We start from the raw sequence: 26,187 nt of genomic DNA on the forward strand, positions 1-26,187 counted from the left end.
TGGGAACCTCTACTTTCACCCTCTCTGATCCAGGGTCCCCAGTGTCCCCTAAACAAGACTAAGCCTCTTAGCACAGTCCTGGCCTCATTCCTCATTGGTCCCTACAGCCTGCTTTCCAATCAAATGTCCCCTGGGTCACTGCCAGCCCTGCCTCCTACACACTCTGAAGCCCCTTAGGCTTCAAGAGCTAGCTCAACAAGATGGCACTGCGGGCAGCCCTAATGTCCCCACTCACCCCAAGACAGCTGACCGCTCCTCTCCTGTGCCCCCTCTTTGCCCTACATGCCCCTACCCTCTACTCAGCAGCCCTCACACCCCACTGCACATGGCCCCTTTGTGGCTGTCCTGCACACCCTGCCTTACAAGTGCCTAGGGACTGAGCTCCAGCACTAAGCTCCCAGCATGCGCTTGCCCCCGGCTCGATGGAAGAATTCAGAGAGGGCGCTGATGGGTGGCCAGGGGCCCTGTGGGCCTTTTAATGCTTGGGAAGACAATATAGGAAGTAAAGGATTTGTGCCCAGGAGATTCAAAAAAGGCAGGAATGTGTTCTGGTCAAGGCAGCCAACTCCTAAGTGACTTCCACTGTCTCCGTGGCAAAGCAACAGTGATGCCCAGGTCCACATTCTATGGAGCCTCCTTAAATTGGGGGAAATGTACCCTTTCCCATCTCCTCTCTTCCGCCTTCTCCCCAGGCATCTGAGGAGACCTATCAAGTGCCCGAGCAGGTTCAGTGACCGCTGAGAGGTCTTCCTCAAGACCAGCTGCAGGGCCCCCAGGCGTGGGCTGGCTGGGAGAGCCCGGGGAGAGGACACGGAGGTGCCTTTTCACACCTTCCATGTGTGCCATTCAGAGGAAGGGAGGAAAAAGCTGGCATTCTCTGTAAAGTGGGAAACTCTACCCAGGAGTAGAGTTCTAGAATGTCCAAGTGAAAGGAAATTTCCAGATGATGTGGTCCAAAGCACTCCCTGGTGAATGGGCATCAGAGAAAGCCCGCTGCTCATGGAGGTTTCCTAGCCCTGGCCCACTTCACCCTCCTTCATCCATGCTACCAGCCTTACCCTCTGGGACACGAGCCTCTCTTCTCACCTCGCACGCAGCCCCTCCTGCACCCCTGGAGAGAGGCCGGAATGGGGCAGTCCCACGTGGCCTGCTGAGAACACAGCCCACCCCACCTGGCTACCGTGGTCCCTCCTGCCTATACAGGCCCCTCCAGGACCAGAAAGAGGGCTGTCTCGAAGCTCTCCCCCCAGCCACTGACCACAGGGAAGGCCAAGCCCAGGAGGGACCTGCGAGGCCCTGGAGGCCAGCACTGGCTGAAGACAGCAGCTCTGACCGCAGAGGCACACAGTGTGCACATCCGGGGTACAGAGACGCAGGGCTCTTCCAGGGACACACACACCCCAACAACCTTCTGGCTGCCTTAGGCTCTGCACACGGACGACACTCACCTCCGTGTCCCCAGTACAAACAAGGCCTCGTTTCTTGCTACCAGTGGCCAGACCCTGGAGACCCATGAAAACAAGGTGACAGGCGACCATCTCAATTGGTGTGCACAAGGGCTCCAGAGGCTGGGAGTCACTTCTCTCAAGACTGATGAAAGCGTTCAAACCTCATGACCTGATAACCCTGCTCTGGGGAACTTATTCCGTAGAAATAGCAACAAAACAGGGACAAACAAAACACAATGTTCCACACAGAAATGTTTCTGGTAGCAGAATCTGTAGCAGCCCTGGGCAGACACTTGTGGCTCTCTTCTGGCAGAGTCCCCCAGAGGATGAGCACCCTTCCAGATGACGGCCAGGACTGGGGTGAGGGTGGGTGGGAATGTCCAGCTCGGGACAGTGCAATCACAACACCTAGAAACTTCACTATAGGTAAAGTGCAAGATCAGCGTGGAACCTGTTGGGCTATGGTGATATTTTCGTTTGGTGGCTGCTGAACAGTTTAACCCAGGACACTTGGATACTTGATGGTTGGCTTAATAGCAAATGAAGCTTTTAAAGAGCCCAGCGGCTTCCCCACTCATGGGCAGAAGACATAGGACTCCAGCTGTCCTCCCAAAGGACGACTCTGGCCACACCATGGGGACAGACTACAGATAGGGGACAAAGCTCCCTCCCCTTCCATCCGGCCAGCCACCCCAGGCCTCCTGTCCTATGACAGGCAGAGAGGATGTGGCACAAGAACCGACCACGTGCTGGACAGGGCCACATCACGTGGACAAAGCCTCTCAAGTGACCCCTCAGAGGGCTTCAGGGAAAGCGGTGGGAGCTCCTGCATCCGCTGGTCCTGCCCCGGCCCCAAGGCCCAGGCGACAGGCAGAGAATGGGATAATGCTTGCTTCTCAACAGGAATGCCCTCCACATGCTGCCCTCAGGGCTGCCCTTCAACCTAAGGTGGTTACTGACACGCTCCAGACGTGGAAATCAGTCCAGAGAGGCTCATGGATGTGTTCGAGGCATCGGAGTGAGGGAAAAGTCAGAGCCAGAATCCAAACCCAGGTCTCTGGCCTTCAGGCAGACCCCAGTCCCCCTCACCGAGCTCCTCAGGGACCCGCGATCATGTGGAAGAGTAAAGGCTTCCTGACCCCACGACCGGGAGTCCTGCCCAGGGCTGCAGTCCCACTTGCAGTGCAAGTGCTCTGAGCCCTTGGTGTTCCTTAAGGGGAAAATGCATGCTGGGCACCCCCCACCCTCCCGCTCCAGGAGTGCAGCCCACAGCGCCATTCTTGAAACCCCTCTTCCCTCTCCAAAGCCCATCCCCCCAGCCCTCCGAGCTACCAGGACCCCCACTCAGCTCCTAAAATCACAGTGGGTCACAGGTGTTAGCGGCACAAAGGGCTTTAGAAATACACAACAGAAAGGCAGCCACGCCTTTGCCTTAAAAACAGGGAGGCCACGGGGCACCAGAGCCGCTAGGGATGGGACCCACATGGGAGCCCCACCAAGACAGACTGACAGCTATGTTCACCCAACTGTGTCGGCCCCAAGGCCCACCAAGAGCACCAGATGCCCAGCCCCTGATGGTTCAGAAGAGCCAGCAGCTGTTCAAGGCAATGCCCAGGGCCAAGGGTCAGGTCCCTGCCCGGCTCGAGCTGCCGGCACAGCAGGGTCATGTGGCCTGCACCCGCTCCCACCCGAGCCTCTGCAGAGCCCAGACCACGTTCTCTGGATTTCCAGGTTGGGCTTTGTACCCACCCCACCTGAAAACGCACAGCTGACGCGGACGTGAAGCACCAGAAGTGGCTGAGGTACCAAAAATCAAGAGCTGAAAATAAATTATGAGTAGTACTCTCAAAGAAATATTAAGCAGCCACTGAGAATCTTGTAGAAGTGTATTTATCAAAAGATGGTCGGGCTACAGTACGTGAAAACGGTAACAGCAGGATATGCACAGATACATGGTGGTCTGTATTTTCTAAGTTTTCCACAACTGAAAGAAATATGTAATTTAAGTACTTTGTATCAATTTAAATTTTAAAAGAGGAGGAGGGTAAAGGCTTTGGCAGCTGAGCTGAACCCCAAAGGGCCCACAAGACGAGGCCAGACACTGGCCACACTGGCTGTCTGGGGCCAGACGGGACTGGGGAGAAGGAGCCTGCACAGCCCCTCGCCCCCCATCCTCCTGGGGCCCAACCCGTCGCACAGGCCACACGGTGGATGGCGCTCAACCCCACTAGGCTGCCCTGGGCTGTAAGCCGCCAGCCTCTGCTGCAGGCTGCCAGAGAAACCCTCCTCTTCTTGCAGCACAGCTGCCTGGCCCCCCTGATGCCCACCCCGCCGGCCCCGGCCAAGAGGGCACGTGGTACGGAGGCTCTAGCACCTCCGTGTTTGGGAGCAGCGCTAAGGGTAAAGGTCATGGAGCAGAACCAGGCCTGGCCTGCCTCAGGAGCTGGCAGACAGAGGTATCTGGGGGGAGTCCCAGCGCTGTTCCGCTTGCTCTCAGGAGGGAGATCTTGGACAAGTCACTTCATCTGCATGAAGCACAGCTTCTTCACCTCACGGTGCACCACACCTACCCCCAGAACAGACAGGGGGATTTACTGAGAAGGGCTTTGGAAGCACTGATGATCATGACCTACGAGATCAAGCCTCCTTTCCACAAAGAAAGGACCCAGCCAGCCTCCCACCTTTCCCTGACACAGAAGGGAAGAGCCTGGCCTGGTCTCATGGTGAACACTGCCTTCCTTCAACTAGTTCTCTCTTGGTTCATTCTCCCACATTCCAGGCCTATTCCTGAGCAACAGAGCAAAAGCAGAGCGGCCGCAGGTCTTTGTGCTGGTGCCTCAGCACGAGCCATGGAGCCACGCTCCCTCCCCAGTGCCACGGATGGGACAGCCCCAGGCCCAGAGCGCAGTGAGGGAAGCCCAGAGGAGTGGGTGAGGCCCACTCTGGTGGTTACCGCTACAGTGGATCAAGGGCCGCTGAATCAAGCGGATGCCACGGGTCTGTGAGCACGCCCTGGCACACAGACACCGTCCTGGGGACCCAACTCGCAGACAAAAGAAGGCCTGCCATTTGCCAGCCTACAGGGTTTGGGCGCCAGGCCAGGCCCAGGCTGGGCCTCGGCTGGGATGGGACCTCTCTCCACACGGGAGTGGGAGAACTGGTTTTCCATCCTGAAGAAGGAGGGCCAGTGGCCCAGTTTCTTCAGCAGCAGTGTGTGACACGCACTCCAGAGTGAACCACTGTCCCCGAACGGTGACTTCTCCAGCTGGGTGCAGACCTTGATCCAAAGCCAGAGGGAGGTGGTGGCTGTGGGGGCTGAGGGTTGAGGCTTGCTTGTTCAGGCACTCAACAAGACACGCTCCCCTGCCCCATGCCCAGTAGAGTGTGCAACACCTCCCCTCTCCTCCCACCTGGCAGGGTGGCTGTGACTATCAGCCACGAACCCTACCCCAGGCACCCCTCTATGGCACATATGTCAGCTGACTTGCCATCAGAGGAAGTGACTGAGGGCTTGAAAAGAAAAAAAAAAAAGCAGCTGACAGAAATACCCCTTTCTGTGGGCCAGCTTTCCAGGGCCACCAGATCGTCTCTTATCTAGGCAGCAGGCAAGGAGCTGTGTTAGAGATGAGTCACGGAGGCCCCTCAGAGTTAGCTACAGGGCAGGCTGGCTAGAAGAGGGCGGATCCAGCCCAGAGAACAAGCAGGACCCTTTTCTGGCAATGCAAACACGTCTTTCCTTCCCACAGAACGTGGCTCAGGCTGGTCCCCCTCCAAGGGACCGACTCCCCACCCTAGTGGGGATTTGGTTGTATGGGGACAGGGTAGGGTTTATCCTGAAGAGAGTAATACAAATTTTTAAAAAGGAATTTTGATCTACAGGTTCCAAGCAATTCCAATCAAAATCCCAGCAAGCTTTTCTTATAGATACGAACAAGCTGATGCTAAAATTTATCAGGAAGGGCAAAGGAACTAGAACAGCCAAGATTCTGAGAAGATTCCTTAGGCAAATGGGCAGGAGCACGGGCAGAGAGGAAGCTGGGTGAGTCGCCAGCATGGCTGGTGAGGGGCGACGTCCTGTGGTGCCTGCCTCCAATCCTGTTGGGTTTTCCTGTTTCCTCAGCCACATACCCTACCCCCCACGCCCCTGCATGTGCAAAATGATGCCGCTCAACTTCTTTGCTGAGGATGATCTGTACCAAGGAAGGGAGGCCCCACAGAAGACCTCCTAACGATTCATTTCTTGGCCAATGTACTTACTTCTATCCTTATCCACCCACCTCCCTGTTTCCCCCATGACTGCCCTATTTGCAAAGTTAGCATAGCCTACACAAACATTAGTTCTGCCTTTTCCAGGTGTGTCTGGAGTCCTTCAGCTGGCTCAGGAGGGCCTACAAGTGTCTTCTTCCTGCCCACAGCCCAGTGACGGTATCTGCTGTGCTCATCAGGAAAGCAAGTGTTATTTTTCTCCCCATCTTTCAGTCAAAGAAAGCCTCGGGTGAGGCTCACTGAGGCAATGTGACTTGCCAAGGCCAGAAGGCTCCTGAGTGGCAGTCCTGAGGTCTCACCATCAGCCTAGTTCCTACAACTTTGGGGCCGCTGCTGCACAAAGAACTGCCTCAACCTTTCTTATTTTGCTCAGTCCTGTCAGTGTAAACAAAGGCACGTGACGACCTAGTTAGTGAACACCAACTGAAGAAACAGGCTGCGTGCCACGTGCCTGTGCAGAGCCTAAAGGCCACCATATTAAATCCTCCTCCCTGCTCCAGCGACCTGTATAAAGCCCGGGCTGGGGTCTACAAGCAATGGGTCAGAGGATGTCTGTCCATGCCTCTCCAACAAGTGGCCATCCCACTTGTCCTTTCACCCTGCTGGTGTACACCTCTGGACCTTCTCTGCCTAAATCCTACCCACTAAGATTCCAGACCTAACTCGAGAGGAATGTTCTCCAAGAGGCCTCGTCCTGCTGCCCTGGGCTGAAGGCGGCCTGGAGCGGGCCCTGCGTTTCTCTCAGGACACTTCAGAAGGGCTGGTGCCCACAGGGCTGCCCACCTGGCACCTTGGCTCAGTGTGCATGGACCTGGACTGAAGCAGACTATTCTTACCTCCCAGGAGCCAAGGAAGCTGAGATGCTCACCGGTTAACTGGCCTCAGAGGTCATCCCTGCCACCACCACCCCGCTCAGTGGGCCTAGAAGGTAGCCGCTTTCTCCCCATTGGCAAAGGGGGCCGTGGCAGGGGGCTGTGGCCTAGGGGCTGGAGCCTGCTTTCAAGCTGTAAGCATCCTGCTGGGAGTTCCTTTCCAGACTTGGGGTACAGATGAGCAGAAAGGTCCCCTCTTTCCTGGGAGAGACACTGACAGACTCTGCTGCCTCATGGTACTTCTGGAAAGCCCACACCCAAACCCTGGACCCTGCAGTCTGGGGTTACACCCACAAGGGTCTGGCCACTTGGCACAGGGACTGAGGCCTTCCAACAAAAACCCAGACAAACCCTTTACTCTATGCCAGTTAAAGTGAGGAGAGTCCATTTTTCCTGGGGGGGGGGGGGCCACAAATTCACTCCTGGCTAAGGCTGGGCTTCCTGACAAGCTAGGCAGTGACTGAGCAGCAGAGGGACAGCCACTGAAGTCAAGCCCCTGCCTACTAGGCCGGACTGGCCCACCACACACCCTACCTTAAAGGGGCAGGGTCAGAGGAAAGTGGAAGAACAGGATAAGCTGAAGCAGAACCCAATTCAATGTCTTCAAGTTTGATCCCTGGGCTGCTAAGAGCAAAGGAACAGGGACCCTGCATTCGCTCACTGAGGGGGATCTCACAGGGGGTCTGGAGCTTCACTACAAAGGACTCTAGCAGGCGAACGGCGTCTCTTTGACCCGGAGATCCCGCACAGGAACCTGGAACTGTGCGCCCTTCACTTTCTCTTTCACACTGCTTTCATTATGAATCTCTCAGGCACACAGGAAAATTCAGAGAATAACACAACACTTGTACTCACTTCCTGCAGAGTCAACAAAAGCAACATTTTGCATTTTTTGAGACAGGTTTGTCCCCCCCACCCCACTTTGTTGTTGTTGTTAAAGAAATCCTATGCTGTAGCCGGTGAAAGCCTCTCCCTAATTCTGTCTCCTCCCCGCTTCCCAGCAGCTAATCTGAGGCACCTCCACCTGCGTGTTTACACTTCTGCAGCTCCCGCTTCCTAGCCCTTGACAGCTTACCACACACTTGCTTTTCTGTGAAGTCTGTCTCCCTCTAGAGAATGCCAGCCCCCTGAGGGCAGGGCCTATTTCGTCCACTGCTGCCTCCCAGGCCAGGAAGGATGCCCTGTGCCAATCAGACAACCAGCCGAGTCAGGCCTTGTTGAACGAGTAACACCTCTATCGCTGTGGGGGCTTCTGAATTTGATATACACGTTCCTACCCTGTCTGTTCTCAGTTCTGAAGCCCGCTTTTTCCTCTATCAACACCATGTTTGAGATTCAATCGCACAGTTCAACAGTCAAGTCTTCTACTCTATGACCCACCCACCTGCTAACCAATGACCCTTCTCTTTCTCATCAAGGAGGAGGGGGGATGAAAGCAGGGACCTTCCAGCAGAGCCAAGAGAGCCCAGGACTCAACGCTCTAGCCAGTGACTGAGAACCTAAGAACAAACCAGAAGAAAACCAAAGGTTCCCCCAGCAGTTACCACAGAACAGGGGAAACTGTGCAGGTACGCACCCCCAAACCACACAAGTGGAGTCACCTGACAAAAGAGCAACCACCTGGCCTTTGTCTCTGTCACCAGCCAGGCTCCCTGAGGTGATGGGGGGAGGGTGGGCCGAATAAGAAAGCACAGAGCCCACTGGGGTGGCGAGGGTCCCAGCACCACCAGCCTCTCAGCACAGAGCTGTTACCATCTCTGATAATAAGGGAGGTGGCAAGGACCCCACAGGGCTGCTGTGAGGACAGTGTGAACCCACTGGGTAAACTGTGAAGCCACACTCACACGTGCACGCACACACACACACACACACACACACACACACACACACACACCCCTCTGTGGACCTGGAAAGCCCTACCTCATTTGAGATCAGCTCCAGATGAGGGGTCTGCTCCTCCTGAGTTCCCACTCACACTGGTAAAGACAACACAAGGCTGTGGCATCTGGAAGGCCTGCTCCCTCCTCCGGGGAGGGTCCCCCGCTCCTGCTATAAACCCGCAAAGCACAGTCCGCCCAGGTAAGTTTTCTGAGGACCTCAAGATCCACTCCCCCAAGTGAGCCAGTGCCATCAAGCCCTGTGCCTGCTTGGGACAGAGGACATCAAGGTGACCTGTCCATTCGGAAACCAAGTCTGATCCTAAGCACAGCCCCCCAGCTACCCTTATGGCCCCAGCTCGGTGCTGGGTGTGGGAGGGAGGGCACGAGACTCAACCCTGGTATGGGAAGTGCTGGGCACACATGAAGGTTCTCCCCAGCTCATGAAGACCAAACACAGAGCTCCTGCCTGCCCCACACGCTAGCTCTGCAAGTGGCTCCCGGGTATTTCTGATGCAAAGCAGCACCCAGGTCATGTGGAGGTGCCAGCCCTCGAGACTGGAGGCAGACCATGTGCCCGCAACCACAGGGGAGAGTGCCAGGTTCAGGGAAACTACAGTTGACTCAGCCAGAAGATAGGATTTGCAAAGAGGAATGCCCTCTATGACCTGAGAGGGTTGGGGGAGCACAGACAGGGATGAAGAAGTGGAGGCCTCTGAGCTGAGCTCCACATGAAGACCAACATGTCAAAGGCAGAGATGAAAGGAAAACGGAGATGAGGAGGAATCCAGGCTGAAAGAGGATGCTGTCAGGAGATGCTGAAGGGCCAGAGAGGTTACGGGGGGACTAGGTTGGACCAGGCCGGTGGCCTGGACAGAGCTTACACACCAGGCAGGGTCTGGGCCTGATTCTGCAGGTGCCAAAGAATCACGACACGAAAGCGGTTTGACGGGAAGAGTGATAAACCATAAGGAGGGTCGGGAAGAAATTGCCGGTGGCTGAGTACGAGCCAGCGGGCCAGCAGGGGAAAGGGTACAGAGCAGGCTCAGGCTCCGACTGGGGAGAAGGGCGACATTTTCAGCTCTGAGCAGGCAGCCCGGGGTGGGGAGGAAAGCACGGGGTATAAAGACTGTGAACAGAGGTGAGAAGACACAGAAACCGGGAGGTGTCACTGGAGCACACAGGGCAGAGCGCGGCACACGGGCCTCACCTGTGCTTCTCGCCTTCCTCTTCCCCTTCTCTGAGCTGCTTGGTCTTGGGCTCCCCATCTTCCTTGTCCTGCAAAGGAAGGGAGAAAACCACTTGGTCACATGCAATCCTTGATGCCCAGGCACCTGGCGAAAAACGGGACTCCCTGGCCAGGAGCAGCCTGGTGTTGCAGCCCCCAAGTGGGGCACAACACTGGAGCCTCCCTCTCCCCTGCCAGCCTTCTACCCTCCCAAGCCCCCTCCCCACCCCACCAAACTTAACCACCGGTAAGCCCAGGCCAGACCCCCAGTGGCCCTCGGAGAACACCAGGAGGAGCTAGAAGGTTTTCATGGTGAGTAATGAAGCTGGCCTGTGTCAGAGGCCCACTTCCTGGGTCTGGAGGGAGTCCCCTGCTGAGCTGGGAAGAGTAGTGACCAGCAACGAGGGTGGGGCAAAAGCTCAGGCCTCCGGACTCCCCTTCCAGGCCGGACTCCTCTTCTCCAGAAACACCTATTTGCTTACATTAAGGAGGAACCACAGCTCAAACTAGAACTGGGCTTGCAATATGACTCCCGCAATGTATTCAGGGGATGGAGGGAAGGGGAACTAATTTGAAGTTTCTATAGGAAAAATTCTGAATCGTTTTTGTCTTTCTCCTGCCCCCCATCTCTTTGCGAGTCTAAAGAAGTCATGTTCATGTCACACTTGACATAGTATACTTGTTCTCCAGATCCACCAGGGGCCACAACAACGGATACCACCATGCCGCGTCCACCTGTGGAAGCAAGTCTTCCTGGGCCTTCTCCCTTACTCCGTTAGATCAGACTGGGGACAGACAGACATCCACGGTGTGTGCAGCGGTCTGTGCTCAAATGCATGACCATGCTCTCTGCTCTCAGTGCATGTCCTGAGAGACTCCAGGGTCTCCCTGCCTGCCAGGGCTGACCCTCCAGAGGGTGTCACTGTGTACTTCATTTCTGGCAGCAACGTGCCTTTGACCATCTCGCTGGAGCGGTGTTCCGAGAAGACATCAGTAAGGTGCCACAGGGAGCTGGCTATGACATAAGAAAGAGCTGGTGGCGGGGGTGGAGGTGGGGTAGGGGGGTGGGGGTGGGGTGGAAGCATCGGTCCAGGCAGCCTTTGGGAACAGGCTTCGTCAAAGGAGCATGAGATTCTTGATCTCGGGGTTGTGAGTTCAAGCCCCATGTTGAGTGTAGAGATTACTAAAAAAAATAAGCTTAAAAAAAAACACACCAAAACTGACATAAATTACAGGTGAAGTAGCTGGTGTACTAGCTCTCCTAGAAGTCCGTTTATGCCGTTGATGATTGCCTCCCCAGGAGTGGCATTTATTTTATGAGTCACTTCCTAACAGTGATCATCATGGAGACTCAGAAAAACCAGACCCCACCGTTCCTTGGCCTCCCACTTACGGGGAAAGGAGACCACCAAAACCAGCCTAGAGGCTTTTGGCTCAAAGAAAACCTTAGGTGATGTGATCAAGATAATCCTTTGCTCTTTCAACCCAGGGCAGCTTAGTCTCTTGGGGATGAGGCAGGAGGCAGCAGGGAACGAGTGACAGCAACGACAGGAGAGTGGTCAGCATGGTTTTGTGGGGTGGGGAGGGGATGGATGGGCAGAATTTGGGTGTTACAGAACTAGGAAAGGCATTCCTGGAGGGGGGCACAGCTTGAGCCAAGGCGGGTGTGGTCAGATGAACACCTAGGTGGTTGCAATAGCAGTCATGGTGAAGGTGAATGCTGGTAAGGTTGTCAAGGCAGGTGGGGTCAATCACAGAGGGCTCTGACCAGTGTCCTAAGGCACTAGGAGCCCAAGGAGAGGCTGGGGGAGCTGCTGGCAGGACCTTTCCTAAGAGTCTGGCAATCGCACTGGACAAGTAAGCCCTGGGGCAGAGAGGCATTCGGTTGGTGATGGGAAAGAGGGAAGGGAGAACAGAGTACAAATTCTTTTTTTTTTTTTTTTAATGTTTATTTATACTTGAGAGAGACAGAGACAGAGTGTGAGCAGAGGAGGGGCAGAGAGAGAGGGAGACATAGAATCCAAAGCAGGCTCCATGTTCTGAGCTGTCAGCACAGAACCCGACATGGGGCTCAAAATCACAAGTTGTGAGATCATGACCTGAGCTGAAGTTGAATGCTCAACAGACTGAGCCATGCAGGTGCCCTTAGAATACAAATCCTTAAATAAGAAACAAGCTAGAGTTCTCAGGGCCTCCAGGGCTGCTGGGGCCTGGGTAGGACCCCTCCACAAAGGCCCAACAGACACATGCCCCCCCCCCCCTGACAAAATGCCAGTGGATTATTCAAGCCATAAGCCTGGACAGTCAAACAAAAGCTCCTTCCCAACTGGCAGCTAGCAGACACCCTGATGGCCATCAGTGCCTGCCTCCCCTTGGTGATGAAGGACAGAGGTGCAAGGGCAGAAAAGGCTCAGCTTTCCCCAAAGTGGGCTGGTGGCCGACCCCACAGGAAGGCTTCTTTCCACAGGGCTCAGTTAACCTGGACTACCTGGCAGAGGAGGGTGAGGACTAAGGAACAGCCTTTGGGAACCAGTCCTGTGCAAACACCATGCCCCTTCTCAGCAGCTACCACAGCCACCACTGTCCTGGAGTCCCAGAGACACTCAAGTGCCTTGGCGCAGGCCAGTTATTCATTAACAAATGAGAAAACACCCAACTACCTAGGTGACATTTTAAAAAATGCCGGGCAGTCTGGTGGGCGGGCTGTGTCATCACCTCTGCGCACAGTGTGAGGTTAAGGATGACCCCAGCCTGGGCTGCTGTGGGAAGGGCAGGTGCTCCAGAACAATAAAGATATGCGTGTGGGGCAGGAGCAGGCTGACAAATACACAGGCCACATAAACACAAGGACAAGGTGTGCTCCAGTCTTCCCACTCAACAGCGATTCAGGTAAGACAGTGAGTGTCATAAGTAGCAGAACAGCTTTTGGGCCATCCTGGCCTCGGTCACAGCAGGGATGTGTGACCTGGGATGGCAGCAGGAGGTGCACACCAGCCTCACGCTGCCGCCCCCCACCCCCCCACCCCGCCAGCCTAAGAGACTCAAAGGTCCTCCTGGGGCTGTCTTCCAGGTCCTCCATGCAATCCACAGGGAGTCTGGTGAATGGCCATCAGGGAAAAGGGAAAAGATTTGACCAAGGCCACAGTGCCTGACAGTGGTGGCTGCAGGTCTGGATCAAGGTCCTGACCCCCACCCTGTGTTCGCCAAGCAGATGAGAGACAGTGTGTCAAGAGTGGCATTCAGTTTCTAAAAACAGCGCTGATCCAGCCACCTCTCCCGTGCCTCCCCCCACCTCCCCACCCCCGCCATAGTTCAGACCTGGTTCAGACATGGCTTGGATCTGGCCACGCGTACTCAGACTGGCCACGGCCAGCTTGAAGTACACCCTGCGGGTGCAGGCAGGGCTCAAGAGGCTCAGCATCCCAGGGAATCTGGAGACACTCGCCCACCCGGAGACCATTAAATCTGACTCACCGCTTAACCCCTCCCCCCACACACTCTTCCCCAAATCTCCCTTCTTTCTCCTTCTTTCTCCTTCCCAGTCCCTGTTCTGTTCTCGGTTCCTTCCCCTCTCCCAAGCTACCTCCATAGGTCCCCACCACAACCCAGCCCACAACCATCCCTGCCCCCCTTGTGGGCCAGCCAGCCAGCTGCCCCTCTGCCCCTCTGCTCTGGAGGATGCAGCTCCCTGCTGCACTTCTCTCCTTTTCCTCTTCCACCTCCCCAAAGACTCTCTCCACCTTACCATCCATGCCCAAGATGCTGGTCACATCTCCTGCTCCTCTGCTCAAAGCTCTCGTTGGCTCCCCAGACCCTCGGGACAACTGCCATTCTCAAGATGCAGTCTCACAAGGCCCCAACACTCGCCCTGCAGCCCATTCCAGAATACCCTGATGCTAGACTCTCTGTCTCAAATCCTGACATGCCCATTCTCATAACCCTGAAGAAAACCCACCCTCTGACCAATTCTGGAGGCCAACCCAAAGGCCACCTCCTGCAGGCAGCCTTCTGAGGCTCACAGGCAATAAGCTTGTGGCTCCTCTGGGCCTAGAGCACATCAGGGTCTGACCCCAGGCCCGGGACACAGTCCTGGGTTCCTCGCTATTCATATCCAGTCCCTCAAGTCCTTCACGTCTTCCTCAAGTGTGGGGGCATTTCCTGGAGCTCCTCCGGGCCTGGAGGAGACAACCTTCATCAAATGTTTGCCTATTTAATTACTCTCTCCACCAATTCCAGAAGAGCCAAACTCTTAGAAACACTGGTGGAGAAGGGCAGGAAAGCCATGTCTTGGACTAGGATCCTCCCCGCAGTCCACTTGCCTGTTCCTGGAAATACCCCCCATTTCTGACCCCAGCCCAGTTTCCACACCTAGGCCTTGACCCTGCTGCCCTCACTTGTCCCAGAGCCTGCAGGAGGAAGGGGCCTCTAAAGCAACACTTAAAGGGCTCTCAAAAATAGCCCTGCCCCAAACAGGGCTTGATTGAGTGGTTTCACACTGTTAGAAGTGCTTTTGCCAAAACCAACATTTTTACAAATAAAATGAGGGTTGTGCAAGACTGGTATCATTTCTTCCTGAAGTCTACGATAAGACTTTGGTGAAGCCATCTTGGCCCAAAGTTTTCTTTGTGAGGTTTTAGATATGGGGCTCTACAGATTTTATTTCTTCCTGTGTCAGTCTCATTAATTTGTATCTTTCAAGGGATATCCATTTCACCTAAGTTACTGAATTTACTGGCATAAAACTGCTTATAATACTCTTATTATCCTTTCAATGTCTGTGGGATCCATAATGATAATCCATTGACACTGACAACCTGTGTCTCTTCTCTTTCTTTATTAGACTAGCTGGAGGGGTGCCTGACTGGCTCAGTCAGTACAGCATGCAAGTCTTGATCTCAGGGTCATGAGTTCAAGCCCGTCGGGCATAGAGCTTACTTAACAAAAATAATAAAATATCAGATCAGCTGGAGGTTTATCAATTCTGGGGCATTCCAGACTTGGTGTTTTAACAATGTGTTTGTTCTTCAGTGCCCTCCTGGAAGAAGCCCTCATTAGCTGAGTATCCCTGCAGGGGGTAGGGGGTGCGCATCAATCCCTATTTGCCTGAATCCTATTAGAAACTCAATCAGCCCGCAAAAATGCAGAGGGCTGGGGGGTGGGGTGGGAGAAAAGCTGCTGTCTCCTGCTGCTGCCCTCCCTCTCCCCTTGTAACTCCGGTCCCCTGTGTGTGCGCTCGGTCTGCCCCTGGTCACAAACATAAAGGAAACAAGAGTGCTGTCCTCAAGGACCTCAAATCCACACAAAGGAACAGAAAGAAAAAGGTAACTCTGTGTCATGAGTGGGTGGTAAGGAAGACTTTATTAAATGTTTTGTATGCTTGGGGAACTGGCAAGGGATAGGTGTTGTCAGAGAAGGAGGTAACCCTTAAACTCAATTCTAAATGTCCAGTAGAGGGAGGGTTACCAAGCAGCTACCAAGCTGGAATGGTAAGTGCTCGGCAAAGCCACGAGGGCAGAGCCAGGGCACTGTCCAGGCCTGTGGGGCCGTCCCACGTGGCTGGCTCAGCCAGGATTGGGCGAGGTCAGGAGCAGAGGGGGCTGATGAGGCAATCCTCCAGGGCTGCGGACAGGCTTAGCCCAACTCTCAAAGGGCACTGTGGCAGCCTAGAAGGGGAGTTATGGGAGAAGATGGGGAGACCAGAAACCAGGTGAGATGGTCCACTCCCAGCCTAGACCTGTCCCGGCCTGCGGCTGTTGCGCATCTGTGCTGGTTACGATCACACAAGGGTGGGAACTGCCATCAGGGCAGCCTGCTGAAGCAGGAGCTCTTTTGCTGAGGCAAGGAGCAAGCTCCTCCCTCATCCTAAGAGGAGGTGCTGCCCAGGGTTCTTCCTTCCGGAAGAGGAAGAGGGAAGCAGGAAAGTGTTAACAGACACTTCAACCTCTGATCTAGGTTCCCCCTACCATCAGCCCGTTACTGAAGCAGCTAGAGACCCGACAGGAAGTCACAGGTACAGAAACCCTTTCCAGTACCCAGATGCCTCACTAGCTCTGGGTGTGCCTGCTGAGCTGTTCATGGAAACGGCCCTTCTGTTCAACAATCAAGAGAGAACAAGGCCCCAAACCTAGTCCCCTAAGAAGAAGTGAAAGTGACCCCAGCTTGAGCCTCTCCAGTTGATTTGGGCCCAGGGCGGGGAAAAATCAAGGAGAGGTAGGCACAGAAAGGGGCGGAGGGGGGACAGACAGGAAGGGACTGGCTGGGGGCAAAGCTGGCAGGTTTCACAATTTCACCCTGTTGCCCATCCTCAGAACCAGGGCAGCCGCATGTCAGGTGGAGAGACTTCCTGTGGGGTGCGGCTGCAGCAGGCGCTGTGCTCCAAGGGCACTCATGGGGTAGGGCAGTCACCCAGGGTCTGACTCACCCTGAATATGCAGTGATAAGCCCCGGGCTGAATGCCACCACACTGGGGCACAGAAACTGCACAGTCCTCTACTGCCCAGGGACTGGGGAAAGGGTGGGGAGGGAGGTTCTGAGTCTCCTGGGCAGGCAGTGATCCCCGCAGGGCGGCACTCTGGTCTGGGACTACCTGGCCTGCTATGCCCACTCTGTCCAGCAGGTGGACACTCCCTTGAGGGCAGGCACTTGTCTTAACTGCTGTACCCACGAGCCTGACACTACCCACAGCAGGGACAGTGGTAGAGCGCAAGGGCTCTGGGCCGAACCCTGCCTGGCAAAACCCAGCTCCGTATTCGCCCTGCTGTGTGACCCTGGACAAGTTATTTGACCTGTCTGGCCTTAGTTTCCTATTCTATGAAAACAAAGACTACCACACTGACATCATGGCACTGTCACAGGAGTGGAGGAGGAGCCAGGGAGGAAGGAGAAGAACCTGCCGCTCACATGGATGAGGCAGCAGACCTGAAGAGCAGGGAGGACTGGGCCAGGGCAGGAAGGGCAGGGCCACAGAGAAACCACAGGGCTAGAGGCCCAGACTGCCTGCATCTGCAGAGGTCATGATAAGCTTTCACTTTCATCAATCCTGAGAGTAGACAAGCAGCATGACAGCGTCTGCTTCATGAACACATCAGAAGACGGGTGACAATCTGTGCCGGGGGACAGATCTTTTGATTCTGCGTTCAGTGCTTCACCAAGAATCAGACTCACAGCGTCCAGGAACAGAGAGCCACTGCTCTCCCGGGGGTGCAGGCACTCCCTAAAAGCTTGTGAGCGGCGAGAACAAAGAGAGGGGGGCACAGTAATAAACTGGAGATAAGGGCCGCAGATAAGAGCCGGAACCAGGGCAGTGGTGCTGAGACGGAACACGGGGGTGCCTGAGCTCTCTGGGGGACAGGGCGAGGTCAGACAGACGACTGGCTCCAGGCTGTGACTGAGCCTCATGGGGAGAAGAAGGCGCCTGTGACACAGAAGGTAGCCGTGGTGAGGGGACTAAGAGAAGGGAGCAGTGGCTCTCAGGCAGACGAGGGTTAGGCTGATGCCTGCAGTCTGACGAAGGCCGGTGTGGACGCGGGCCAAGGGTCCAGAGCCTGTCCAGGCGTCCTCAGCAGAGGCAGGGTTGGCCCCACCATCGATGCCCTATTACATGGCCCCACCCCAGAGGAGTGGGGGGAACTGGCCCCATGCCAAGCCTGGTCCTATTCTTGTCGCAGGTGCAAATGGGAAACCGGCTGTGTTCAAAGGAGGCAGCAGATGCCCCGTCCAGCAGATTATTAGTTAACAAATATTGACTGGCTCCCTCGTGCTAGGTACGCCACATTAGGTCCAGAGGAGGAGAAAGAACAAGGAGGCCCCTAGTGTTCAGGGACCAGGGTGGGAACTCTTAGCCTGGGTCCATGGACAGGATCCCAGAGCTCAGCGATCAGACACACACACAGGCCAGGTGTGAAAAGGCTCATTCTTCTGGAGTAACAACCCATAGCTCTTCAGAGTCTCGAGGGGGTAGTGACCCAGAGGAGGAAAGGGAAGGCGTCAACAGCATGGTGCTGGTGGGGAGGCACACAGAGTTCTCTCTGTGGCATTTGAGGTATCCGGGGAGGCCCTCCAAAGGAAGTACCCCTGTCCTGCACCTTAAGGAGTGGGGGCAAGGGGAAAGGGCAGCAGAGGGAACAAGTAGCACTGTGAGGTGCAGAGGCTTGGGACGACCCCCATGGGCCCCGTGTCCCCAGCAGGAAAGAAGCCCTTGAAAGGTCCTGCTGAGGGCAGGGCAAAGACCAGGCGCCCCCTTTCCTTCACACGCGGCCAGCCAGGGCCATTGCCTCTGGGCCGCCAGAGGGGAGGGCCCTATGGGACGAGGAAGCCCAGGCAGCGGGGCTAGACCAGCAGGCGCAGGCAAACCACAGCTCCACAGCTTAGCGATGGTGGGAAGCGCGGCAAACTCAGGACCTCTCCAATTCCTCCCCTGTTAAAGCAGGGCCGGCGCTACTCCAGCAGTGATGTCAAGGATTAAAGAAAGTAGCCTGGGTCCGCCTTCTGGTGCAGGACCTACGTGCCAGGCCTGGCATCCAGGGGTGTCCCCCGAGTCCCGCCGTCATGTCCATCGTGTCTGCACCCCCCTGGGGAACCAGCTAGCTGTTCCCTGTTTTCATCTCCTCCACCCCTTGCTCTGACTGTACCCCACACACACCAAAAAACCCCCAAGAAAGCGGATAGCCAGTTGAGTTCTGGGAACCAAAACAGACTTAACAGGTACCCAGGGCCCAGGGCCCAGATCCAGGCTGGGAAACAAGAGACCAGTTACTGTCAGTCCAACCCGCAGAGAAACTGATCTACCTCTAACCTTTTCAAACGTAGTGATGTGTGAATGGAAGGCATCATCCTTTTCTAATATCGCTTCTTTATTTTTTTGCCAAGTTTCTGTAGGTGACAAACGTGTCATTTTTAAAATTGAAGCTCAAGTTAAGAATGACCCATCTGATCCCCTCGGGGATGAGTGACAAGGGCCCCAGGCTGGAAGGACAGGCACCACCCGCGGGAGGCTTCCCCACAGAAGCCGTCGCTCTGCACATATACCACCCAACTGCAGGGCAGCTGGCAGACGGCAGGTGGGCTTCGGCACGTCCCCCGCTGTGTGGGCCGCAGGTCACACCCCTGTTCAGCAGAAGGGCTTTCTTCCCCAGGCAGGCCCTCCATTGATAAGTACCCCAGACACTGGATTTTACCTGGATTTGCTAGCATGCGATTTTATCATCTGCCTTCCCCCCCTAAAGGGGGCGCTCTGAGAGGCCTCTCCACCTCTGTTCCCCAGCACCTAGCACATTACGGCAGCAGGACTAACAGCAAAAGAGGGAATGAGCAAGCCAGGGGAGGTAGGACACACATGCTAATTCCTCCCCTATACACAAGGTTCTCCTCCCACAACTTCCAGGCATCAGGGGTCAGTAGGTTTGTCTCACGGACGCAAAGACTGAGGCTGCTTAGCACCTAACTCAGGTCTGTGCACGTCAGACCCCTACTCTTCCCACTGCTTTGGGGACACAGCCAGAAGCCCAGTTCCCTGCTGCCACACATGCGGTTCTTCCCACCACACACATCTGCGTGTTCACCACTCAGCTGCCAGTGCTACACTCCCCTCCGACAATCACCTGCACCTCTGCTTCTCCCCTGTAGATCGAGGGCAAAAATCTCAACCGTGCCCACTTCCTAGGAGTGTGGGAAGGATCATATCTAACCAGGGCCATCAAATGAGAAGACTTCCCAGTGGAAGGTGAGCTCCGGGAGGGCGGGACCCGACTGTTCCTCATCCCTGCTCTACTGTATTTCCTACAATAATAGCGGTCACGACAGCACGCCAGGCAACCGATGATTCAATTAACTGAAATAATCGTTACTTGAGTAGTTGTCATAAAAGTCTAGTGGGGTCAGGGCTGCTTGCTTGCTTTCACAGATTAGAAAAATGCAAGTCTAGGGCCCACCCGGAGTCACACAGCTCAGGTCCCAGGGTCCAAAGGGGAGGGTAGGCCTCAAGCCTAGGCTGCTCCCCATAGAACCCAGCCCTCTGCTCTGGCCACACGGCCGCCCCCACCACACACACACACACACACACACACACACACACACACACACACACGTGGTCTCATGGGTGTACAACAGCACGTCTGCATCAGCATCACACTGCTCCCGTCTCTTCCTGGTGTAGTTTCAGAGAGATGTGACCCAGACGGGACCATTTCTGAGCCAGGAACTTCAATTCCAGAAAAGCACCACAAGGAGAGAAAAGAGCAATGCGCGGAGAGGTGCTCACAGCTAGGTTTCTCCTAACAGGGAGGACTGGAGCTACGAGGGGAGTCCAACCTGCTGGCGCGGCTAGGCCACCCGGTCACGGGAACGGCACCACGAAACAGAACACACGGGACCGTGAGAGGCACAGAGCCCACACACACAGCCGTGAGCCAAACCATGGCAACAAGACACAGGCGGTGGCCTGAGACTTCACGGGCTCACACAGCACGACTGTGGGTAATGTTTTTTCCATTTCCTTTCATTCCGTCGTCAAAGTGACTTAATAACAAAATGATCTAAAACAGCTAGAGGAACCCAGCTGTGTGTAGCTCACCGTCTGGACTGTCCTCACACCCTACACAGACTCTCCTGACCTTCACCCGGCTCAACGGGAAAGCAGGAAACCAAGGCTGGCCTTCAGGCCCAATGCAGCCTCGTCAACGTTTAGTGACCTCTGTCAAGCTTAAAAACACACAAAACCCAAAGAACCAGCATTCCACGGGAAGAGGAGGGCAGACGCACACTGGCGTCGCTCTGCAGCCCGGGACTGGGCCCAGCAGCCAAACCAGCAGCTGCGCTGGAGGACGAGCACCCTCCAACGAGGACAGACAGCTGCCCGGCTCATGACAAAAATTTCAGTTAAGAAACCAACTGATGGTGAGCGGTGAGGTTACCTCCCCACCCTCTCACCCGGCCTCACCATTTCCCGTTTTTGGGAGGGAAAACGCGTCCTCTGCCACAAAGCAGAACTCGCAACCACCAGGACTTCCTCACCGTGGTAAAGCCCACGGCTGGAGTGAGAGCAAGCGAATCACAAGGCAAACAAGAAGGTCCGCGAAGCTGAGAAACCCCCTGCCCCGGTATGAGACGGCCTCGTGTGGCACTGGGAGGCTGGCCCAGAACCCCCTTCCCGTGCTTCACAGTGGACAGCAGAGTCACAAAGCACTGCAACGGGAGCCCAGCTGGCTGTTTTGGGGGATGGAACAGCCACCCAGAATCTCCGGTCCTGAGGCCGTACAGCTGGCACCCGACCCTCATCAGATCTGTCCGACTACAGAGCAAACAGGCTTCCCCTCTGCACATGAACTCTGGATGGTGGACAGGATTCTCAGCCTGAGCCCCCGAGGGAAGAGGGAGCCCACCTATCACGTGTTCACCATCCTTGAATCCAAGGGAAACGGCAAGCAAGGGCCTGAAAACCCCAGTAAGTGACCCTGAAAATTACTCTTCTACCTCCCCCTCCCCACCAGGCCCATGTGCCTGTTCACACCCGTGCTGGGTCCCCCCCAGCGTTCCCTGACAGCCACCAACAGGGTCCCCCCCAGCGTTCCCTGACAGCCACCAACAAGACCACATCAGGGTTCCTGCTATCCACATGACACCACTGGCTTTACTCAAAGCGTGTGATCAACCCGGATGCGCCGCTACTTTTCAGCGTGGGCGGGCGTCCGAGCGCCCCAGTCCATGCCTGAACAACCGACTTAGGAAACCGTGTGGTCTTGGATTAGGCTTCGCACACAGTGCAGTTCATCTGGCAGGTATGGCCACAGACTACAGACTCTTAAGTAAAGGCAACTCTGCTTCTCCCTGAGAAAAGTCTCAGCCCGGCCAACTCCCAAATCCACGTGCCTGTCTAGTGGCCTCATTTCTTCATTCAACTATTTTCAGAGTGTCTCTGAGCCTTGTCCTCTGTGAACAGAAAGGTGAGGAAGACATGACTGCTGCCCTCAGGCGGACGGGGGCAGATGAAAGGGGAAGGAGACAGGTGAATGGATAGTCATCACACAGCGTGAGCGCTGTGACTTCCTGGGTGACTAACAGCTGACAAGATGAAACCTGAACTCACCTGCAAGAAGCGTGAGCTGTCCGTGGAGGGCAGGGGCATGAGGGGAACTGGAAGGAGCAGGTGTGCTAAGCCTGAGCCCCATCTCTGTGGAGAGCAGGGAGACATCCAAGGTGCACTGGGGCTGCGGGAAGGAGGCGCCAGCATGGAGGCTTGCCCCAGGGGCTACAGACATTAGCCCGCGGGGACTGAGAAGCCAGGAAAAGCCAGAGGACAGGCAGGGGGTAGCAACAACGTGACTACAGAGTGTGATTTATAAAGAGCACAAAGAAAGGACCAGAAAGGAAAGGGCGAGGGTCACCGGGTGAAGCCACTGAAAACCGAGTCGGATATGGGTCAAGAGAGCCACTTTCTCATCCCCAGGGTGGCAGAGGGCAGCTGCCTGGGAGTCCGTGTGGAGGGGCAGCCCGTTCCACCTGCACAGTGCACTGCCCACACAGCTATCCACGTCTCCCTCTCACACGCACATAGGGCCTCTGGCCCCACAACTTCCCTGGGATCAGGTATGGTCACCCCCTCCGTGCAGCGAGGTTTGGAACAACTAAAGGACTTACTCAATGGTTCACAGCTAATAAAAGATAGGTCAGCACTAAAACTGAGGTTTTCTGATTGCATCATGCTTCCAAAACTTTCAAAATAAGGCTTGGGTGTGTGTTCTGCATAACAGCCAGAGAAGTGTGACCATGTCCATTCTTACCAAATGAGAAAAGAAAGAAAACCACAAACGGTTAGGGCTGCAAAGGCCTCAGATAACATCAGGTACAGGATGAACCAGATCCAGTGGCCCACGGAACCTGTTATAAATAGAACCTACCAAGTCACAATCTTCCTGGTAAGACCTGGAAGTCTGAATGCTCCCAGAGCCTGCCCACTCCCGGGTCACACTTCTGCCACATGGTCCACCGGAAGAGCCTCCGAGTCAGACCCCATCCCTCCTCCTAGAGAGGCTGACCGAGGAGAGGAAGTGAGCGGTAGGAGGCCACCCCAAGCTGCAGTGACCAGGGTGGCTCTGGACAGAGCAGGCAGGATGAGGAGCAGTACAGACAAAGCTCTCATACAACATAAACATCCTGAGGGCAGCAGGAGGTCCAGGTGAAACGTGCAGGACGAGAAGGACAAGAGCTAGGCCTGGACCACAGTCTCCTGACTTCAAGCTGACCGGGCTGTCTACACCATCAGGTTGCCTGCAGCCATGGAGGAAGGAGAACGGACCCTGAGTTCCCAGGTCACTCTACGGGCCGCCCAGTGCCTGTGCCCCCGCCTTACGTGGGAAGGCTCTACCTAAGCCTGGGCAAAACAGAGCCAGCTGCACAGTAAAGAGGCTGAGACCGCCCTACACTCACTTTCTGAGCTAGGAAGGGGGCAGGGGGCAGCAGCACAGACTTCCCTTTGGCAGCAGCTGCAACAGGACTGCAGGGCCACAGCCGAGCCCGTGGCTGAGTCTAGTACAGAGGCAGGTAGGCAGGTAGGGGAGCCACTTTTCGCGAGAACTGCTGGGCTTCTTTTTGCCTGCATACCTCCAAGACTGGCTCTTGTTTTTTAAACAAACAAAATAGATTTCTGTTGCTTGCAACTAAGTACCCGGGCTACACGTGACCCTTTATAGCAATAACCTAACAGTAAAGTATGTGCAGGACTTTCAGGGCTCAAAATTGTCTTAGGTTCCACAGCTCACTGGATCCACGGGGAGACCTTGGGAGGTAAGCAGCATAAAGGTTCTGATGCCCACTTTGCAAATGGAGAAGGCAGGCGCACGATGTCGGGTGTTCTGTGTACTTGGCCCCAGCACCCCCTCCCCCCAGCCAAGTCCATCACAAAAGGCCAACGGCTGACGCAGGCAAGGCACTCAGCTGGCCTGGGGTCCGCCTCCCCATCCCTCCATCCCAACACGGAGCTGAGCGTGCAAGGTACACAGCCCCAACACGAGCAGGTTGGAAAAGCAAATTCTTTGCACGTCAGTTCCCAGGCAAGTCAGCACTTTACAGAGCGACAAAGTGTGCTGAGGCTTCTGGGCGACTAGAAGCTATTTTAACCTCTGATCAGCTGCTTCTCCAAGTGTCACAGTCTGGGGAGAAGTAAAGGTAAGGCAGCTGTCTTCTCTCTGGTGTGATTCAGAAGTGATAAAATCCTAATTGAAACCAAATTTAAACTATAAGTCAGAACTGGCACATTTATTTGTGGGCGGAAATACTGCTTAAAGGAGGTCTTTTAATCCTCACCTATACATATTTCCTCGAGAAGCCAAGAGTACTTTTTTAAGCCATGTGCTGGGCTGAGGGGCTGAGAAGGCAGAAGCACACGAGGAAGCAGCTGGGAGCTGACCGGCTTGCCGTGAACTTGGGCGATCACTAGCTTTGCGGGGCTGCACCTTCCTCGGCTGCGGAGAGCTGATAACGAGAGTCGACACGGTGTGAGGAGCCCTGTGCTGTGGCCCGCATGGAGTAGGTCCTCAGTGAGGAGGCGCCAACCACGGTGATGACGGTGGAGCCCCGGAACAAGGCCTGTGCCCTCAAAGCGTGAGGCCCACGACATCCCACCCCCCTGCCCAGCGATGTCCACTCCCCCCCTCACCCCACTGCCGAAAAGGGTCACAGAACAGATCCCCGCACGCATGCCTCTTTCCTTCCCTCAGGTCACCCAGAGCGGCCACCAGCATCACCCAGTGGGCGACCAAGCTCTTGCCCTTGGGCTGACCAGTTCAGAAGGGCAGACCCTACGTGCACGCAGAAAATGTGAGTCCAAGCCAGAAGAGACCAGCCACAGTGTGCAGGGAACTGGGGGAGGCAGGCGGTTTCCACACAGGGTCTTCCCAGATTTGGACCACCTCCACACCTGCCAGCGCTGCCCCACCCCTCCTCTTCTTCCATGCCTCCCCATAAGCTGTCATCCTCCATGCCCTGTGCTCGATCCCTTCTCAGATGTTCTCTCAGCGCCTCGGCCAGGTCTCACTCCAGTTGGAGAGCTACACAGCCTGGGACACAGAGCCCAAATGGGGACAGCCCCATAAGCTAACCAAGGAGATCAAGCGGGGTCAGCACATTCACAGCGGGTTCAGAAGCTCCCTCCTCGGCACAGCGCACTGTGTATGGAGTACAAGTGCTCCCAGCCCTCCCTCCAGGACTCTCGTGGCTCTGGGACACCCCTCCCCAGTGTATAGCGCTGTGTTGTCTTATAATTTCTTTTTTTTTTAATTTTTTTTTAACGTTTATTTATTTTTGAGACAGAGCATGAACGGGGGAGGGTCAGAGACAGGGAGACACAGAATCTGAAACAGCCTCCAGGCTCTGAGCTGTCAGCACAGAGCCCGACACGGGCTCAAACTCACGGACCGCGAGATCGTGACCTGAGCCGAAGTCGGCCGCTTAACCGACTGAGCCACCCAGGCGCCCCTATAATTTCTTATAATATTATTATTATATTGGTGGGACATGGGTCCAGTCTCCCCACGGGGTCCCCAGTCTGCCCTTGCTGACCTCAGTCCCCAAGCCCTACACAGGGCCTGGCACATAGCAGGCACTCAACAAGAAGAGTGATGCTGGCCAGGTGCACAAGGAGGGCTCAAAGGGCTCAGTGACCTACTCCTTGCCCCAGAGGGCCCAGTGCGCACGCCCACTCCTGAACAGTTCCGGGCTCCTGGACCCCCGGACCCAGAGCAGGGAAAGTTCTCTCATCTGATGGCTTCCTCGCCCAGGTAGCAAACACAGGTGCATTTTCTTTAGGATTCAATTACCCGCTCCCCCCTCTCCCTCCCTGCCCCCCCCCCCCCGCAAGAAATCTGGGGGCGCCTGGGTGGCTCAGTCGGTTAAGTGTCCGACTTCAGCTCAGGTCATGATCTCACAGTTCATGAGTTTGAGCCCCATATCAGGCTCTGTGCTCACAGCTCAGAGCCTGGAGCCTGACTGAGATTCTGTGTCTCCCTCTCTCTACCCCTTGCCTGCTTGAGCGCTCTCTCTCTCTCTCTCTCTTTCCCTTCTCTCTCTCTTTCAAAAGTAAATAAACATTAAAAAATTTTTTTAAAAAAAGCTGGTGGTACCAGGCCCAGAACACAGTGTGGAGGCAGGAGGGAGGGGCTGTCCTTGAAAGGACAAATGTCTTCTGCTCCAGCCACTCACACTTTCTCCAGACAGAGCAGCTCTTTAGAAGCCTCAATGAAAACAGCCCTCGAGTGTGGATTTTTACTCCCCACGGGGCATCGTTACCACAGTGACCGTTTTTCCTCTTGGAATTCTTTCAAGAGTACAAGCCATTGCTTCCCTCCTAAACAAAACTGGGGAGAAGCCAGGCCACCAAGGGTTAAGGGAAGGGCCCTGAAGTAAGCAGGGCTAGACACATCCAAGCCACATCAAGCGCTGCAGTGGGGTCTCCTGAACCTCTACAGCCGCTTAGAAATGACAAGCCCCTCCCAGCTGCTGAGCGT

General features: G+C 55.4%; 1 protein-coding gene across 2 annotated transcripts in view; it reads right to left on the minus strand.

The window, feature by feature from the left end:
- The window catches only part of CCDC12 (coiled-coil domain containing 12), a 59,280-nt gene that overhangs the window by 16,201 nt on the left and 16,892 nt on the right, over positions 1-26,187 (minus strand). The window contains exons 1-2 of one of the 2 annotated variants that reach the window (XM_049640355.1): positions 13,437-13,761; positions 9,674-9,741 (exon numbers count right to left, since the gene is read on the minus strand). In XM_049640355.1, coding sequence (XP_049496312.1) covers positions 9,674-9,741; positions 13,437-13,439 — 71 coding nt within the window. In that variant the 5' untranslated portion in view covers positions 13,440-13,761. Of the gene's footprint in view, positions 1-9,673; positions 9,742-13,436; positions 13,762-26,187 lie in introns of those variants that run through there. The other variant, XM_049640354.1, reaches the window with a different exon arrangement.

This window comes from Panthera uncia, chromosome A2 (genome assembly GCF_023721935.1).
Source record: "Panthera uncia isolate 11264 chromosome A2, Puncia_PCG_1.0, whole genome shotgun sequence".
NCBI lineage: Eukaryota > Metazoa > Chordata > Mammalia > Carnivora > Felidae > Panthera > Panthera uncia.